Here is an 18,469-nt window from a genome sequence, read left to right on the forward strand (position 1 = left end):
TAATACTATAATAAACATTTTATATTAATATGTAATGAAAATAATTATATATATACATATACATACATGTCCTTTGCCCATGCTTGGGACATACTTATGCTAAAGAAATTATTCATTGTTTATCTGAAATTCGAATTTAACTGGGTATTCTATATTTTTGTTTGCTAAATCCGAGAGCCCTAAGATTCCTTCATAAACCAATTAAGTCAGAATCTCCTAGGTTGGGGCCTGGGCAAAAGAAATTTTGTAAACTCTCCCAGGCAATTCCACTCTGAGCCACGGTTAAAAATGCTGCTTGAAGTGCCTCGCTCTCATTGACAGTCACTGTCACATACTCACTGAACCCAACTGTTTCTTGTTCTTCCCAACGCACACCCTGCAAATGAATGTAAAGATTTTGTCTCTCCCATCAATCTGGCCTTGTCCAAATCAATATCACCTATTTCATTAATTCAGTGTCTAAGGGAAGGGCTTAGGCAAAGTGGTACAGGTGGTGATGCCTGAGATACACTGCAGACAACTGGGCGACCTCACCCTCATTGTCAGAGTTGAGATGTTTTTAAAATAGTCGTTGCCTCAATTACTCCCATCCTGGAGGAAAATAGGATAGGATGCCACCCCCTGAGCTAATTCACCCCTTCTTCCTTCCAGGTATATCTACTTGTAAAAAACTGCTGGGAGGAAGATCCAGAAAAGAGACCAGATTTCAAGAAAATTGAGACTACACTGGCCAAGATATTTGGGTATTGCTGACATTTTTGCTTTTTTTCTCACCGATTTCACATTATTCTAATAATAGTTGACATTCAGTGGCACCTAAGAATAAGAATGCCTATTCTAATGAAAAACCCCAGACTGAAGCACCTACCTCAGAAAAATTAAAATGATATGGAGACTACCAGACCATTTTCTCTGGGAAATAATCACTTGGCAAGTTAAATACTCAAGGGCAAAACTTGCCTGATTAAAAACTATATTCTGACTAATCATAAGTATGTCTGTTAAAAATATAGTTCCCTGACCCTTCTGCAGGTAATTAGAATTTAGAAGTCTGTTATGGGTCCTGGAAATCTATAAAGTCCCTGGATAATTCTTAAGATCACCAAGTTTCTTAAATTTTTCAAATCTTAAAAAAAAAAATTAAATCTTAGGATCAGCAACTTTGGCCCTACATCCTTAAGACTTGAGTCATGAATCAGACTATAATTCAGGATCTTTTTTTAAAAAGTAACACACAATTATCCAGTAAGATTGAATTCTAGATTTCTTGTGTTTTCTGTTAGAAACAGTGCAGAGTGAGAAAAATAACTGGAGTGAGAGAGGAGACCCAATTTCTACACTAGGATCTAATAATAGCTTGCTGTGGGACATTGGGCAAAACACTTATCCTAATTGGGTGTCAATTTTCTTGTTAGTAAAATTGGACTGAACAAGATCATTTGTACAATTCCTTCCAGCTCTAACTTTCTGTAGTTCTCATTAAGTCATTCAGATACTTAACGAGGCTAAAAGCCCAAGGCTGGAGAAGAAGTAGAGTGAAGTTAATCAAAGTGAGGTCATTGATTTGGTAGATCTAAGCTGTCGTTTGGGGGAAAGGAGCCGGAAATAATAAGCGATTTAATTCTTGCCCACTTTTCATCGCTTCACAAACCTGTTACTAAGAGCAGATGAGCTTGTACATGTGACAGATGACATGTAAACTCTTGGAGATAAACTGGGCCCCTGATGTCTATCCTAGAGAATCTGATGTCATTGATCTGGGGAGCAGGCTGACATCGGGAGTTTTAATAGCTCCTTAGATGATTAAAACTTGCAGCCAATTTTTTTAAAATGCAGCCAAGGTTGAGGAAATGTTTAATTAAATCAATTCATCATGAAATAAGATACCCATCCTCATCCTTTACACCTGCTCCCTTGCCCTTTCTACCAACTAGACTCTAGGTGTTTCTAGTAAATTCCCTGGGGAACTTGTTTAAAAATTCTGTTTCTTAATCCCAAGCCCAGCAATTTCCAGTCTTATAGGTCTGCAATGGGACTCAGGAATGGACTGAATTTTTAACAATCATCCCTCCACATCCCAAGGGGATGATGATGTAGGCCATCTTCTCCTTGACTGTATAAATTATAATTTATAATTGCTGTTGTTGTAATAACAAAATGGTATGATTTGTTCAGCCCCTTCAATTGTGCCATATGTGTTAGTTACCAACATTATCTTTGATCCCCACAATGACTCTGCAGGAACTCAGCGTGCCTCTGAAACCAGCTTGGCACCAAGGCTTGTCATAGGCTCATGTCACAGAAAGCTGGCATCTCATCCAAGTCTCCTTGGTCTAACAAAAGCATTCAGAGTTAGGTTTTTTGCTTTAGGATCCCGGCTTTCCATTCTGAGGAGATCATGTAAGGCTCAACTTTGCTTTTCTTGGTTCTCCTCATATACTTTCATTTATCTCCTCTAGAGCTTTTTTTTTTTAAGAAAGTTTTTCCTTTATTATAAAATATTTATTAAAATTTTGGAAAATGAATAAGCAAACAAGAAAGAACAAAGATCATTTGTTGTGAGTAGATGACCATCAGTTTTCAAAAATTAAAAATGAGATTATAATTTTTGCTATTTTATGAAATTTTTCATGAGCGATATAGAAGTAGTATCTTTTGTGTTTAACTATTCTAATTCACATTTAATGCTACATTAGTACTCCATTGTACCATAATATTTTAACTACTTTTTTGTTACCCATTTAGGTTATTTTCAAATGTGTGCCATTATAAAAATTGCTGTGACTTGCTTTGTAGTTAACTTTAGCATGTTCATGATTGTTTCCTTAAAATAATTCTTAGAAACAGAGTTGATGGGCTGATTGGTATGTGTATTCTTAAAAAGCTATGATACATTTTACCAGATATCCCTCCAGGAAGGTTGTATGTATATATGTCTTCCTTCTTACCTACATTGATTATCATTGTTATAACATTTGCTTTTCTTTCTTTCTTTCTTTCTTTCTTTCTTTCTTTCTTTTTGTTAATCTTATTTCTATATTTCTTTCATTTTTCCTGAGGTTAAATGTTTTTGTTAGGTATCAGCCATTTTTATTTTTTCTTTGTTTAATTACCTGTTCATCATATTTGCCCATAGTTATAATGGATGTTCATGTTTTCTTAACAATGCTCTTTATATATTACTACCCACAGCCTTTTTCATGACCAGAAAAGTGAAAGTTATATGGACACCTTGATCCGACGTCTACAGCTATACTCTCGAAATCTGGAACATCTGGTGGAGGAAAGAACACAGCTGTACAAGGCAGAGAGGGACAGAGCTGACAGACTAAATTTTATGTTGCTCCCAAGGTAAGACAAATGGTCCTGCTGATGTGGTTTCCCACAACAACACAGCTATGCCTCATACTTTAAGCTGAAAGCTTCAGCATATTTGTCTAGCATTGTTTTTCTTGATCTATTTAGGAATGGTCCATTTTGCATATTCTTTTTTTGTATCATATACATATTTCAGATATCCCCCTTTTCCCCATTTTTGCCCCCCTCCACCAGCCCCTGCTCCACCCCAGGCCTTTCCCACACTATTGTCTGTGTTCTTGGGCTATGCTTATATGCATATATGTTCTTTGGTTAATCTCTTCCTCTTCTACTTCTCCATTCCCCACTGAGATCTGTCATTCTGTTCCATGCATCTATGCCTCTGGACCTATTTTGTTCATCAGTTTATTTTGTTCATTAGATTCCACATATAAGTGAGATCATGTGATAGTTGTTTTTCTCTAACTGGCTTGTTTTGCTTAACATAGTCTTCAAGTCTATCCATGCTGTTGCAAAGGTTAAGAGATCCTTCCTTTTTACAGCTGTTTAGTATTCCTTTGTGTAAATGTACCACAGCTTTTTTTTTATCCACTCATCTACTGATGGGCACTTGGGCTGTTTCCAGATCTTAGCTATCATAAATAACACTGCTATGAACATAGGGGTGCATATTCTTTAAGAGATTGCGTTTTAAAATGCATGGATCTTGCTAACCCTTGTTCTGCTCTCTTGCACTTTAAATACTTTTTTTAAAAAAAGAGGTTATTTTCAAGTGGCCATGTGGTGCCACAGAAGGAGCATGGACTGTGGAGTTGGAATGACCTGGATTCCAACATCTCTGTGTCACTCTTACTAAGTCTGTGACCTTAAGCAAGTCACGGTCTCTCCTCTGTGAAATGGACATTTAAGTCTCCTATGGAATCTGTGAGCTATAAGGCACTTTCAGGCACTAAGTATTTGTTTCTTTGCTTTCTTTCTACCTCAAAGTAGAAGCCAAATTACAAGAAGTGTGTTTCTAGTGGAGGAGGTGAGGCTACACATTAGATATCTCCTCTCCTAGGCATGTATAGGCTGGCCTCCATTTTATGAAATAATACAACAGCTGTGACAGAAGGGAAAGGAAGTAAGGTTGGGGTCACCAAACAGTTTAAAGTTTTGTAAGTGTTGGTACTCAGCTAATAAGCAAGAAATTAAAATGTGAAGAGCTAGGAAATAGGCATAGGACAAGGCCACTGTGGTTACAACTCTTACAGCGAGAAGCAATGTTTTCCTCTCATGAAAATAGAATAAAATGTCCTATTAGGTTAAGGATAATGTAAGGAATCTAGCAGTTAGATAAAATCATGGAAATTGACTTCAAATCATGGTCCCACCGCCTACTGTGGACGTGTGATCTTGGGCACTTTCCTCAATGCTCTAAGCTCAGTTTCCCTTGTGCTTCACAGGCTGTTCCAAAACATCCCCTGAAATAAGGTGCAGGATTTAAGATACTTAGCACAGTGCCTGGAACGTCCATGGTTGTTGTTATTACACATAGTCGCCTGACTTTTATATATAACTTGTATTAATTATTATTTTATTTTGATCCCATACTTAATTTCAAATATCAGTTATACATGAGTAAAGAAATGATTTTCAGATTGTACAGGATGTTTTCTAAATACATAGTTTCTCTTCTACAGCCTGAGTGAAGAAGTAAGTTACACACATACTCTATTCAGTCATCCAGACCTCAAGAGAGCCTAATATATTTTATTGATTTTCACAGAGAGGAAGGGAGAGAGATAGAGAGCCAGAAACATCGATGAGAGAAACATCGATCAGCTGCCTCCTGCACACCCACCACTGGGGATGTGCCCGCAACCAAGGTACATGCCCTTGACCGGAATCGAACCTGGGACCTTTCAGTCCGCAGGCCGATGCTCTATCCACCGAGCCAAACCGGCTAGGGCAAGAGAGCCTAATATAGAACCCACGTGCCCTCACAGAGCCGAGGAACAGCCTGGGAATGGCACCCTTGGAATAGGCTGTTAGGCAACTTCTGTCAGCGCTCCATGAATGTTAGTTACATAACGCATCCTTCTTTGCCTGGCCTTTAACTCTGTAGCAAAAACAAGACCCTGGTTAGCTGGCTGCCTTTCCAGGGTGTCATCATCAGTGTGGTTTTAACCAAGAACGTCACTCAAATGATTGCAAACTAGCTCACCACCTCGAATTTCTTTTCTTCCCTTTGCTTGAATGTGCCACTTTGACCACGAGATGGTAAATGTTTTTATTGGATTGCCAAGGTTGTAGAACACAAATCTCTTCAATAGCTGCCACACACCATGACGCCAGTGCAACTCACTTCCGTCATTTATGTAAAAACTCTTTGTATTTGTAAAAGAAAACCAACAGTAACTAGAAGAATAAAACAGAAATATTTACAGCAAAATTATTAATAAACTTAAGACTGCATGTAGGAACCAGATCACTACTTTAACACTTATTTGAACCCTTCCCTTTGGGGTTCTTAAACAGATTAAAATAGAAGGTTTTTCTTCTTTGGGAAGTTCTTCAAAGACATCTACTCTGTACAACTAATTCTGTGTCAGCAACAACCTGTTTATGAAAGCTCACCGTGTGAGATTATAGTTCTTCCATCATTTATCTGAATATCAGTTTCTCTCACACGCATGCTACTTTCCAAGCTCATAGGACTTTTCAGATATAATCAGTAAAATGAAGGGTAAAAATGGGAAATATCCAATTTTATCATTACATCAAGGTGGCCTCCAAAATAATCTGCACCCTTACACTGGGCATGTCAAGAACAACCAGCCCAGAGGTGCCCCTGCTCATCCAAACAGCCACACCGAACGGCTGTTTATCAAAGGTCCTGAGTTCCCTCACTGCACCAGCTGAAAAACTTCTTCCCTCCAAGCTTCGGAGGTTCTCCAAGTAATTTCTGTGTTTGATGGGCTGGTTTCTGGGAAAGTGCTTGACATTCTTCCTCTACCACAGTCAGCATGCTCCAGGCCTTTCCCAGCTCCCCGACAGTCCCAGGCCTTGGGGGTGGGGTTGGGGGGTTGCTGAGCAACAAAAGCCCTAAAGGGGTAGATGTTGCTGAGTTCTGGACTGGCTCTGCTCTCAGTGGCCATGGGACCTTGTAAAAGTCATACTTTTAAGCCTCAGCTTTCTTATCTGTGAAAATAAGGGATTTCTTCTCAATGACCTCTATGGTACCTCCCAGCTTCCAGGTGCTGGTTCTAGTGGTTCCATACTCGGATCCTTTACAGAGTGACCCCAAGGGCGGATGGGGAGCATGCAGCTCATGATGGGGTTGGGGGAAATGAAAAGCCACCTTGGCACATAAGGGAATATGGAGTCCCTTCTTGTAGCTCTTCTCTCTTAATTCTGAGTCTGATAAACTGCTCTTTATATCTCTTCAACAAAGATATTCTAAGTTGCTTCTACTTGACTTCTTCGATTTTAGGATAATTTTAACTTGTTTACATGGTAATTGACTTTGCTTTTTAAAGAACCCAAATCTGGTTCAGAATATATCAAATAAATTCTGGTCCATACTACATCCAAGTTAATTTTTAAGTGCATATTCCTTCATAGTGATAACAAACAATGTCATGTTAAATGACATTGGGAGGTAAAATCATTGATTCGGATGATAAGAAAGATCTGATATAGCTATAGTCACTCAAGCCCTTGCATTAATGACACACTCTCCCTCTCAGCTTCTGGATATAGAGTTATATCTAGAAGAAACTATGAATAGAGAGGTAAAAAGTGGGCAAGAATGTTATGTAGTAGCATGTGTATATGTGTATTAGGTTCAACAGTCAAGTACTAATTTAATGCTAAACCTGCTTATAGTCATCTGAGTTCAAATGCATGTATTATATGTTTATGTATGTATGTAATATATGGTATATGCAACTTATCTTTGCTTCCTAGCCACCCAGTTTACTGGCAATCCCAAATTCTAGAATTCCTGGTGGACAATTACTTCTGCCTCAAATATTTATGTAAGAGAAGAAAAAAAATTTACTAAAGTTGATGGCAAATTTTTTCCTTTCATCTAGGCTAGTGGTTAAGTCCCTGAAGGAGAAAGGCATTGTGGAGCCTGAACTATATGAGGAAGTTACCATCTACTTCAGTGACATCGTAGGTTTCACCACTATCTGCAAATACAGCACCCCCATGGAAGTGGTGGACATGCTGAATGACATCTATAAGAGCTTTGACCACATTCTCGATCACCATGACGTGTACAAGGTAACCACCTCACCTAACAGGCTGAGACGATCCTGAGGCCCCAGGTCAGCAGAGTCAGAATTAGTTGTTCCTGTTACTTCTCAGGTCTTGTCCTTCCTAAATTATGATTTAATGCATCAGTGGTTGAATCTGAGCTCAAAATGAAGGGAAGTAAAAGAATAAGAAGGGCTAAAAGTTGTGGGGGAGAGAAGACATGTAATACTTTAAACAATAAAAGAAAAAAGAAGGGCCAGAAGTCAAAATGACCATATGACTTTAAGTAGTTTGAAAAAAACAACAACATAAAGTTCAGCAGGAATGAATTTTGGGTACTAAATTTAGAGAAAATTATATCCTCTCAAATCATCTTCAAAAAATGGATAGTGTTCAGGCTAATTGCAAGACACTGGAGTTATAATAAGTAGAATAAGAATATCTTGTTGTTGAAATAGCAGCATCATTCAGAAAAGACCACAGAAGAAGAGAGAGAGATTTCTACAAGTTCACAACTGGATCTATTACCTGACTGGCATGCTGACCAGTTCTAGGCTATTAAGTCTGAGTCAGAAGAGTAAAAGGGGAATTGAATTCCCACATTCTCATGTTAGAAAAGCAGCATACCATATGGAACAAGTAGCTTTAGAAATAGATCTCTTCATTCAAATCCCAATTTGCCCCTTACGAACCATGTGATCTCTTAAAATATATTTAACTTCATCAGGTCTCAGTTTGCCTATCTGTAAAATGGGATGATAACAATACCCACCTCAATGGGTTATTGTAAAGATTATTTAGATAAACAATATGCCTGGAACACTGTGTCCTTAAGTAAAGCTTAAAACTCATTATTATAATACTCTGTCATACTGGTTATTACTCACAGAGAGGACTCCCCTTTTAGGGTTTGTCTTAGCCCAATCCTCAGAAAGCCATATTAACAATAGCCCTTGTTAGACAGAAAATGATTATGCATTTTAGAGATATATGACAAAAAGAAGTTAACTAACCAATAAACGTGAACTATACATATGATTGTGAAAATAAAATTAAAAGGGAGGAGAGGACATTTATCAAAGAATAATGTTTATACAGTACTGTTAATATAAATCTACTACTTATTATAATAAAAGTGTGTAGAGTCACCATACTACAAGAATATGTATTTTATCTTGGAGGAAACTACAATTTTTTTTTTCAAATAGTATGTGAAAATTGGTAAAGTGCTGAAAATGACTTTTCTGGTAAATAAAGGTCTTTCTAAAATAACATAGAGCTACTCGGATTATTTAAACATTCATAGAATTGTCAACACCTCTGGGTGATTTACATTATTGTGAACTACTTATATAAAAACATCTACAGCTATTTTATCATCCATTTTACTAGACTATGGAAACCCTAAAGAAATGAGCATAGAAGTGCTCTTAAACTGGTCCCAAAAAAAGTGTACAGGGCTCATAATGAGGTTTTTTTTTTGTATTTGATATGTGATTAATTGCTTATGTTTAATTTCTTGTGCCTTTTGAAGGGGCAGCTTCACTAATCAGAAACTGTTTTCACAGGTGGAAACCATTGGTGATGCCTACATGGTAGCTAGTGGCTTGCCTAAGAGAAACGGCAATCGGCATGCAGTGGACATTGCCAAGATGGCCTTGGATATTCTCAGCTTCATGGGGACCTTCGAGCTGGAGCATCTTCCCGGCCTCCCGATCTGGATTCGCATTGGAGTTCACTCTGGTATGGGGTTGAGCATTGTAGCAAATGGGAACCATATGTATCTCTGTGCACTCACTAAATCAGAAAGTGTAGAGTCTTCAAATGTGATCAGTGTTCACGTGAGGTTTACTCTTGGATCTGTCTGCCAAAAATGAGGTCCATGACACATCCTGACATAATTAGACCCATCCCTAGAGAGTTCTAGGAAACACCTTTGACTCCTGGAATGATAAACAACACCACATCCTAAAATAACAAGCTCCAGATTTCCTGGTTAAGTCACTATATTTAGTGTTTCATTTATCTCCTTCCCATTCCCTCCCTCTCCCCTGCCCCCAACTTCAGTATTTTCCCCCACTAAAGTATTATGGTATCTTAAATGGATTAGACTATCTATGGGGGTGGGGAGGGGATGGCTGGTCAAATTCTTATAATAAAAGGGCATGTATGCCCCCTACACCCACCCCTCTCATTGGTACAGAAAGCACATGAGCCACTTCAAAAACCATGAAAGTTACTCACCCTTGAATGTAGAGATTTGAAAAGATGAGTTACAATTGTTCTAGAAAAACATAGTTGGAAAGGACCTCAGAAATCATCTAGATTAATCCTTTATTGCCGGGAGCCGGTCCATCCTTGCTGCTTGACACAGTCGCTGCAGAAAAGAAATGTCTGCACAGCATATGTTTCAAGGGACCTGGCGTATATAGCACACTGTTCTTAATATGTTTGCTCCCCTTCTTGGTGCTATGTGTTTTAACCAGTCCCTTGAAACATATGCTGTGCAGACATTTCTTTTCTGCAGCGACTGTGTCAAGCAGCAAGGATGGACCGGCTCCCGGCACTTTATAGGACATAGATTATCTTTACAGGTTCCAAGATAAGTACTAGTAATTTCATATCCACTTTTAGAACAATTCCAGGATTTCCTGAAAACTCACTGTATCCAAAGCCACGTCACTCCATTATTAAATATTTGTAATCATAAGACAATCTTTCCTGTATTAAATTAACTCACATCTCCCTATAATTTCTTGTCATTGCTCCTCTTTCTGCCTTCAAGCCTTGCAGAAGAGCCACAGTATAGAAAACTGGAGAGATCGCTCCAGGCTTTGTGGCCAGGACCAGACAACTGCATTTACAAAAGTCATCCTGTATCCACAGCACCTGTCTCAAAGCCTGGCAGTAAATATTGATTAAGAAATCAATGAGATTCTCAAAGTGACAGTCAATAGACGTTAAAAACTGCTACCGCGTGTTCACTGCCAGGAACACAGCTGTAGCCTTTCCCGAATGTGTCCACAGCCAAATGTCTTAGATGTTTCCATATACACACGAGGGAACTTGCTGGTCATCTCTTCAGCCAGCAACATCATTCTGTCTGTTTTGAGCCATTGCAAATCGCCAGAGGAAGGAACAGCAACAGGTCTGACCGAACCAAGTCAGAGAGGCTGGAGCTCTGGGTCCTGGCCCCTTCTCTCTCCCTGTGACCTCCTCGAGGTCTGAGCGGACTACCAGGGCCCCAGCGCTACCTTATTGGGCTGAAATAAGGATAGATAGTAGGCACACATACCTACTATCTAGGTACTGTCCTAGGGTTTAACCCTAAGAAATGAAAGGGTCAAAGTTAAATACTGATAGCTGAAAACAAGACTAACTAATATCTGCAAGGATTTTCCCATGTCCAGGCCCTCTCATTCTGTCTGTTTTGAGCCATTGCAAATCGCCAGAGGAAGGAACAGCAACAGGTCTGACCGAACCAAGTCAGAGAGGCTGGAGCTCTGGGTCCTGGCCCCTTCTCTCTCCCTGTGACCCCCTCAAGGTCTGAGTGGACTACCAGGGCCCCAGCACTACCTTATTGGGCTGAAATAAGGATAGATAGTAGGCACGCATACTTACTGTCTAGGTACGATCCTAGGGTTTAACCCTAAGAAATGAACGGGTCGAAGTTAAATACTGATAGCTGAAAACAAGACTAATATCTGCAAGGATTTTCCCATGTCCAGGCCCTCCTCAGTGTTATCACTCCATTTCTGAAGAGCCACTTGTGACAAGACCTAAGGCCCAGATCAGAAATCTCATCTAGCAGCTGCCTCTGCTGTGCCTTTCCTGCTGGAGTTATTCTTTTGTCTGTTTGTTTTTTTCTGTTTGCTTATCTTTTGTTTATTTTACACCCAATCTAACAGGGAAAAGCTCAGCACTCAGGGGGAGTCCAGTATTTTGTACATTTTTAATCTTCATAAACACAGAGTGTTTATAGGATAAATCTATAAAGAAACTCAACTTACATAGATCAAAACCCAACTAGAAATCAGCCAAACTAGAAGACCAGTAGTTACTTCTATCCAACACCTGTTTTTGTAGTTTCTGAGTTAATCTTTAACCTCTAAAATCTTTAACCCCTTGCGTTCAGTCATTCCACACAAATACTTGTTTAAACAACCCTTCCTCCCCACCTGGTATACACAGTGCACAGTCTTCCTCGGCTTTGTTTTTGCTAGAATGTTCTTGTGCTCCCCCATTCCACTGCATTCACATGGCACGTGAAATGCTCAGGGAAAATTCTGCCAGATCCTTGTCTTCTGGGTCTTCCATCATCATGCCATTAATCCCAGAAACGCTACCCTACTAAATCAAAGTAAAATAAGACAAACTTGGGCCATTGAGCCTTCAAGTGTACTGGGACCTCCGGCAGTTCAGAGCTCAGGGCTGTGTGGCTCAGCACAGTGAGCAAACACTGGGATAGTCTTCATCCTACAGCTTCTATTGAAAATATTCAGAATGACTCCCCACCTTTTAGCCTGGATCTGATGCCTTTTTGCTTTGTGCAAATGTACTTTCCTATGCCAGAGCAAAATACTTTCTGAAAGCATGCATTGGTTGAATAATGATGTTTCCCTCATTGAATACATTCTTCATTCGAGCTCATTATTCACACCCTCAGACATGCCTCCATCAAGTGGAGTATTCAACATTGTGGCACCTTCATTCCTCTCTGTGATTTCCATTCCCCCACTTCCTGCTTTCTGCCCTTTCCAGGTCCCTGTGCCGCGGGCGTCGTGGGGATCAAGATGCCTCGTTATTGCCTATTTGGAGATACCGTCAACACAGCCTCTAGGATGGAATCCACTGGCCTCCGTAAGAAGGGAGATTGTGTTTCTTAGAGGACAAAGATTCTGTCTTTCAGCAGGAGGGAATTGTAGGATAATGTGCACAAGAAGTGCCAGTGAGATGATGAATGAATGACCCTTCTTCACATTGAATGACCACAAGACTGTCATTCCAGGCCTTGCTACATTTGCTTTTGTTGCGACTGTTTACTGATCATTATTCTTTCCTTTGGCTCAGTTTTAGGTCGCTTCTATTAGTTTGGGTTTATTTAGCAATGCATTCAGGCATGCTTTACCTGGAATAGTCATTAACTTTAGCAAAGATCCATGTAAGTTAACTAAAAAAAAATCAGTAGGCTAGGTATGGAGTATACAACTTGGTTCATTTTCCTATTTCTCTTTTATTTGGTTTTCCTGGGAATTGGTTTTAGTAAAGAAAAATGTATTTGTTATCTGCAAAAACCTATATTGCATTTGCCTTGCAAGGTAGAGGCACTGTGTGTTGCATGTAGTAGATGCTAAATAAATATTGATGACAGTGATAGTAACAGAAATATATACAAGAGTGAATAAAAGCATTAGAAGATGTGGGCAGACATTGCAAAAATATAGGTGTTAGAACAGTATTTTGGCAATTTACTGACAATCTGATACTGGTTTATACTGGAAAATCATGATGTAAAGGAAAGAATAAGTTTATAAGACTTGCGTTAAAATTATAACAATGCAAGTCACTGCCTGTGTTAAGGTAGTGGGGGAATTACCTCATTTTTCCTAGGCATCAAAAATTTGAGGATAGGATACCAACCTTGCTGGAAGGATTGGAGAGGATATATGTTAATCACTTAGCAATCCTCTGATAGATGGTAGGCATACAATATGGGAGTGCTATTATTCTTACTATTGTTATTGTCTGTGGAACCCGTAATGGGAAAGGTGATGTACAGCAATGGACTGAGGAATGGAAGTATATCCTCACCACTTAGTTGTCAGGAAGATAACAATATCCCAGAAGAGTAAAATTTGAGAAAATCAAGACCCTATAACTGTCTCCTGAATCTTTACCTTGTCACCAACACTTGGGCTACTTATTGGAACTTTTACATGGGGAAACCACATGCCAGTTCTCAAGCTCAGCACCACAAGCTAAATCTAAAACAAGGTCCTGGGGCTACCACTCTGAGCTGGAATGAGAATCCATGGAGCACAACCCAGGAGCGCTGTCACTCAGCACCCTGAAAACAGTGCCAGACCCTCTTTGTTCCCACGTGTGATATTTATTGCACTGGGTGTGTTTTTAAGTGTTCTTTCACTAAAATATCTGAGCGGTCAAGAACATCTAAAGTGAATGTCCGGAATCAAGGGAAAACAAATGTGTTCATATAACAGATTTCAAATGGACCAGATTTTCATTGATCTGTTTTGCTTTTCCAGCCTTGAGAATCCATGTGAGTGGCTCCACCATAGCCATCCTGAAGAGAACCGAGTGCCAGTTCTTGTATGAAGTGAGAGGAGAAACGTACTTAAAGGTGAGGGACCCACAGAGACAGTACCCAGAAAAGACACACACACACACACCCGTGGGCCACTTCCTTTGAGACTAGACACCCAATGGTCAGTAATACTGGGGAACATACGATGAAGAATCCTTTTCTGTACTCCCTGCATGGATCTCCCTCTGTCCCTGCGATGATCACTGACCATCCCCGCGATGGGCACCCACTATCCCATGTAGGAGAAGCCACCGCCAAAGAATGTGAACTCAGCCTCTCTTTACTTCAACGAGCCCTTTTCATATTCTGAACTATGACCACTATGTCATAAAATGCTGCCACCATTTCTTCCACAGGTACCCAACTTTTGCCCCCAATTCCTCCTTTATACCCAAGAGCCACAGTCCCGTCCAGGAGTAATTTAACTACAGTCAATGTCCCTGTCTCCTTGCGTTCTTGCTCTTACTTCAAGATGCTGTCCTTGCTCTTACTTCAAGATGCTGCCACTCTAAGGCCACCTCTCCAGCCAGTTGCTTTATCATTCAAAGCTCTGGACAAGAGATGGCAAGCTGACCTCCAAAGCCACCAAATGCCTCCACTTGGCTCTCAGGCTGCTTTCTGAAGGTCATTACAATCTTTTCACAATTGGTCTGAGGCCAACTATTGCCAGTAAGACCATCTGTCTCCAGTAGCCATAGCGCTTCTAGCCTTTACACTGTGGTTGCAACTTAAGCCTCCTTTTATGTAGTAGGGTCCTAACATCACACTCACTTTTTAATCCTCCAGAAATACATTTTCTACCCCGAGCATTTCTCCCCAGATAGAAGCAGTTTATGGATTACTACAATTCAAACACATAAAAATAAATAAATAAATACCCGCTATTTTTAAAGATGGGTAATTTTTAAAATATATATATAACCATCCACTCTCCTTTTCAAATACCAGCTCTAGCAAAACCAGGATTTTCAGTAAGTTTCCATTCATTTTATAGCCTCTAGATGGGCCGAGAAAATGTCACTTAATAAGTGTTTATTATGATGCACATGTGTTTATAGTTTACACACTTTAGGTGGGGAAACTGTGGCAAAACTTTTGTGGCAAACTTCATGGCAAAATGAGCCAGAAGAAAATGTGGACAATGAAAGCCAGTCGGATTTGTTGGCATAACAGAACTGTAGATGAATTTTCTTCCTTTTTAATTTGGAGTTCTTGTGATGTTGCCATAGTGATATTTAAAAATCTTTGCGGAGCGGGGGGGACTCTACTTTGAAGAAAACATGTCTGGTGATTGAGAGACTTGTTTTTTATTGATGAGAGAGAGAGAGAGAGAGAGAGAGAGAGATCAATTTGTTGTTCCACTTATTTATACATTCATTGATAGATTCTTGTATGTGCTCTGACTGGGTCTTGAACCCACAACCTTGGCTATTGGAATGATGCTCTAACCAACTGAGCTACAAGCCAGGGCAAGAGACTTGTTTCTAAAAGGGCATTTGGAGCCCTATCTGGTTTGGCTCAGTGTTTGGAGCATCAGCCCGTGGACTGAAGGTCAAAGGTTTGATTCCCATCAAGGGCATGTACCTTGGTTGCAGGCTCCAATCCTGGCCCTAGTCAGGGTTTGTGCAGAAGGCAACCAATCGATGTGTCTCTCTCACATTAATATTTCTCTCTCTCTCTCTCTCTCTCTCTCTCTCTCTCAATCAAGGGGAAAAAATATCCTCGGGTGAGGATTAACAACAAAAAAATAAAATAAAAAAGCATTTGGAAATAAGCTCTGTCCATATGTAATGCAGACCATACCAGGAAGGTGTGCTGCACTGAAATATAGGCACTGGTGAGGAACTCAGAGGGGAAATGTTTCTTAGAAACAGACACTTGTCAGAACGGTGGGCTAGAACTGAACTGTCTCATTGGCCTCCATGGTTCTCACCTCTCCCGTCTCACTAGGGAAAAGGAACTGAGACCACCTACTGGCTGACCGGGATGAAGGACCAAGAATACAACCTGCCAACCCCTCCGACTGTGTAAGCTGCTGGGTGTGGTGGGGAAGGGGAGTGGAGGTCTTGGCTTTGTAAGTTGGGCTTCGTACAGCTAACGTACCAATCAGACTTGATTTTTGGCAAGTGCTTTGACGGTGTCAATGATGTATAAATATGAGGACTACATGTGTGAGAAGTTTAGAAATCTCCCTTCTCTGGCTGCTAGAAGCTGGGTATTCCAGGCATGCCCAGGAGAACAGAGGACGGTTGAGAGCTCACTTCCTGCGTGTCTGGTTCTGATAAGAGTAAAGCACACTGGAGGCGAAAAGGCACGCTGCACCTCCACCCCTGCCTACAGCTCTCTGCTGGGCCACATGTTGAAAACGGGATCTACCCCATCCCTGGAGCTGTGGTTCTGGGTCTTCCCATAGAATGTATGTCCTCCCTGAGATGAGGAAGACAGGTTCCAGGTCTGACAGTCTCAGTTCCCCTAAAGCTGACTCAAATGGTCACCAAGTTGCACAGTGGTTGCTGCAGTCATTCACGTGGCCGTTGCTGTGGCATTGGCTATGGTAGAGAAACCCCGTCTGGCAGACTCCTAGATGTTGGACCCAGACAGATGGCAAACCTATAGATGCCAAAGCCACCCAGGTCTTCCCTGGGGCACAGGGGACCTGGCCTCTTCCTAGGATTGCTCCACGTCCATTCCAAATTCTTGAAACCCTCCATTCATTCTGAGTCCTCCCTAGACACTCCTAGGAATGTGTGGGACCAACACATTTTCAGGGTTGGGTTGCAGGGGCCCGGCATCGTTCTGGCTTCTGGCCCCCTCCCTGCAGTGGCATGGGTGAACCTAACAGCGCCTCCAAGTTCTAGCAGCATGGTGTTTCACTTTGAAATTGAAATAACAGTTTTCAGTTTGAAATATATTCTGCTTTTTCTATATATTCAACTGCACAGAGCAGGCTAACAGTCCCTTATGGTCATCCGAGGCAAGCCTGTTAACGGACTTCCTGTGTCTAGCACAGAAGCCTTTGATAAGTGCTGGGTAAACTGAGCGGATTGTTCTGGAGCGAAGAAATATTCTGTATGAGTTGCTGAGAAGTTCTATTTTCCCTCCCCACTCACTTCCCAGGGAGAATCAACAGCGCTTGCAGGCTGAGTTTTCAGACATGATTGCCAGCTCTTTGCAGAAAAGACAGACTGCGGGGATAAGAAACCGAAGACCCATGCGTGTAGCCAGCTACAAAAAAGGCTCTCTGGAATACATGCAGCTGAACACCACAGACAGGGAGACCACCTATTTCTAAACCTAAGAGGCCCAAGGACTCAGGCAAATGAAGTACAAATGCCCTCACACAGCGACCTCCAGGGGCCCGAAGCCTCCATTTCCCGGAGACCTCAGTGGAACACAAGGCTCAGATGCCTCCTACTGAGCCTCTAACAGTGGGTATCGTAACCCACCTAACCCACCCACCATTCTATTTGTTTCTATAAATATTGACTCTGACTGATCTATAACTTATAAAAACGTGTTTGTATAAGAATCCTAGGAACTGACTTCAGATACAGACTCCGACCTTCAGTCATCCCAGTTCTGGGCGATTTGCTGACCTTCAACTATAGAACCAGGATGACAAAGACCAGGGTGACACACACAGACCATCACTCGACCGGTTTCGAGGTCCTTATCGGAATGGACTGTGTAGCCTGCACGTAGAGAACTTTTCACCCCTTGGTCTCTTTGTTCTGCTTTGCCTCTCCCTCCTCGTTAAAACCCCTGCCTGCTCTGAGATGTTGAGCTGGGCGTTGTGGCAAGAGTCCCCCATCTCCTCAGGTGACCGGCACTTGAATAAAACCTCTTTCTTTTTTCACCAGCATCTGTCTCACGAGTTTGGTTTTTGTGGTGGCAGGCAGCCGAACTTGGGTTCCAGTTACAAACTTTGGCTGCCTGTCTGGAACATTTTATAAGAATATTCTGGGGGAGAGACCAAGATGGCGGCATAGGTAAACACCGCAGACTGCTGCCGCAAACAACCACTTCAAAAATACAACTAAAAGACGGAACGGACATCACCCAGAACCACAGGAAGGCTGGCTGAGGAGAGACTCTTCAACTAGAAGGAAAAATAACAGCACACCGAGGCTCAGAGGAGGCGCAGTGTGGAAAAAACTCAGGTGCGGAGGTGCGCGCGCAAAGCGGGCTGGTGGCTGAGAGCGCGGTTGTCGTTTTCGGTCAGGGGGGAGTCTCAGACTCTGAGCTCCAGATACGGGCGAATCGCTGGGGACTCGGACCCAAACGGGAGAAGCGGGAGTGTCTGGCATCAGTTGGAAGGCAGCTTTCCCTCCGAGGTTTGCAGCGGTTCCGGGGGTTCTGAGAAGCAGAGCCTCTGGGAACAGGACTGAGGGCACCATAACGGCTCCCTCCGCCCGCCCTGTTGAGCCCGCCCCGCCCAAGCCCTGCAACATTCTGGAAAAGTAAATTACTTTTCCCTCTGGAGCCTGATCACTTGCTTCAGGGAGCTTCAACCTGGGAAAGAGGAATGGATGTACTATCTCGAAGTTGGGGAGTTTTGTTCTCATTTCATTTATATTGTTT

The 18,469-nt window shown here is 41.4% G+C and overlaps 1 protein-coding gene across 2 annotated transcripts in view; it reads left to right on the top strand.

The window, feature by feature from the left end:
• The window catches only part of GUCY2C (guanylate cyclase 2C), an 81,743-nt gene extending 63,897 nt beyond the window's left edge, over positions 1–17,846 (top strand). For both annotated transcript variants that reach the window (XM_014540187.1, XM_005866793.2), the window contains 8 exons: positions 652–743; positions 3,193–3,351; positions 7,398–7,590; positions 9,132–9,306; positions 12,325–12,423; positions 13,830–13,924; positions 15,839–15,915; positions 17,006–17,846. In XM_014540187.1, the coding sequence (XP_014395673.1) occupies positions 652–743; positions 3,193–3,351; positions 7,398–7,590; positions 9,132–9,306; positions 12,325–12,423; positions 13,830–13,924; positions 15,839–15,915; positions 17,006–17,180 (1,065 nt within the window). In that variant the 3' untranslated portion in view covers positions 17,181–17,846. The remainder of the gene's footprint in view (positions 1–651; positions 744–3,192; positions 3,352–7,397; positions 7,591–9,131; positions 9,307–12,324; positions 12,424–13,829; positions 13,925–15,838; positions 15,916–17,005) is intronic.
• The last annotated feature ends 623 nt before the right edge of the window (positions 17,847–18,469 follow it).

This window comes from Myotis brandtii, unplaced genomic scaffold (genome assembly GCF_000412655.1).
Source record: "Myotis brandtii unplaced genomic scaffold, ASM41265v1 scaffold237, whole genome shotgun sequence".
Lineage (NCBI taxonomy): Eukaryota > Metazoa > Chordata > Mammalia > Chiroptera > Vespertilionidae > Myotis > Myotis brandtii.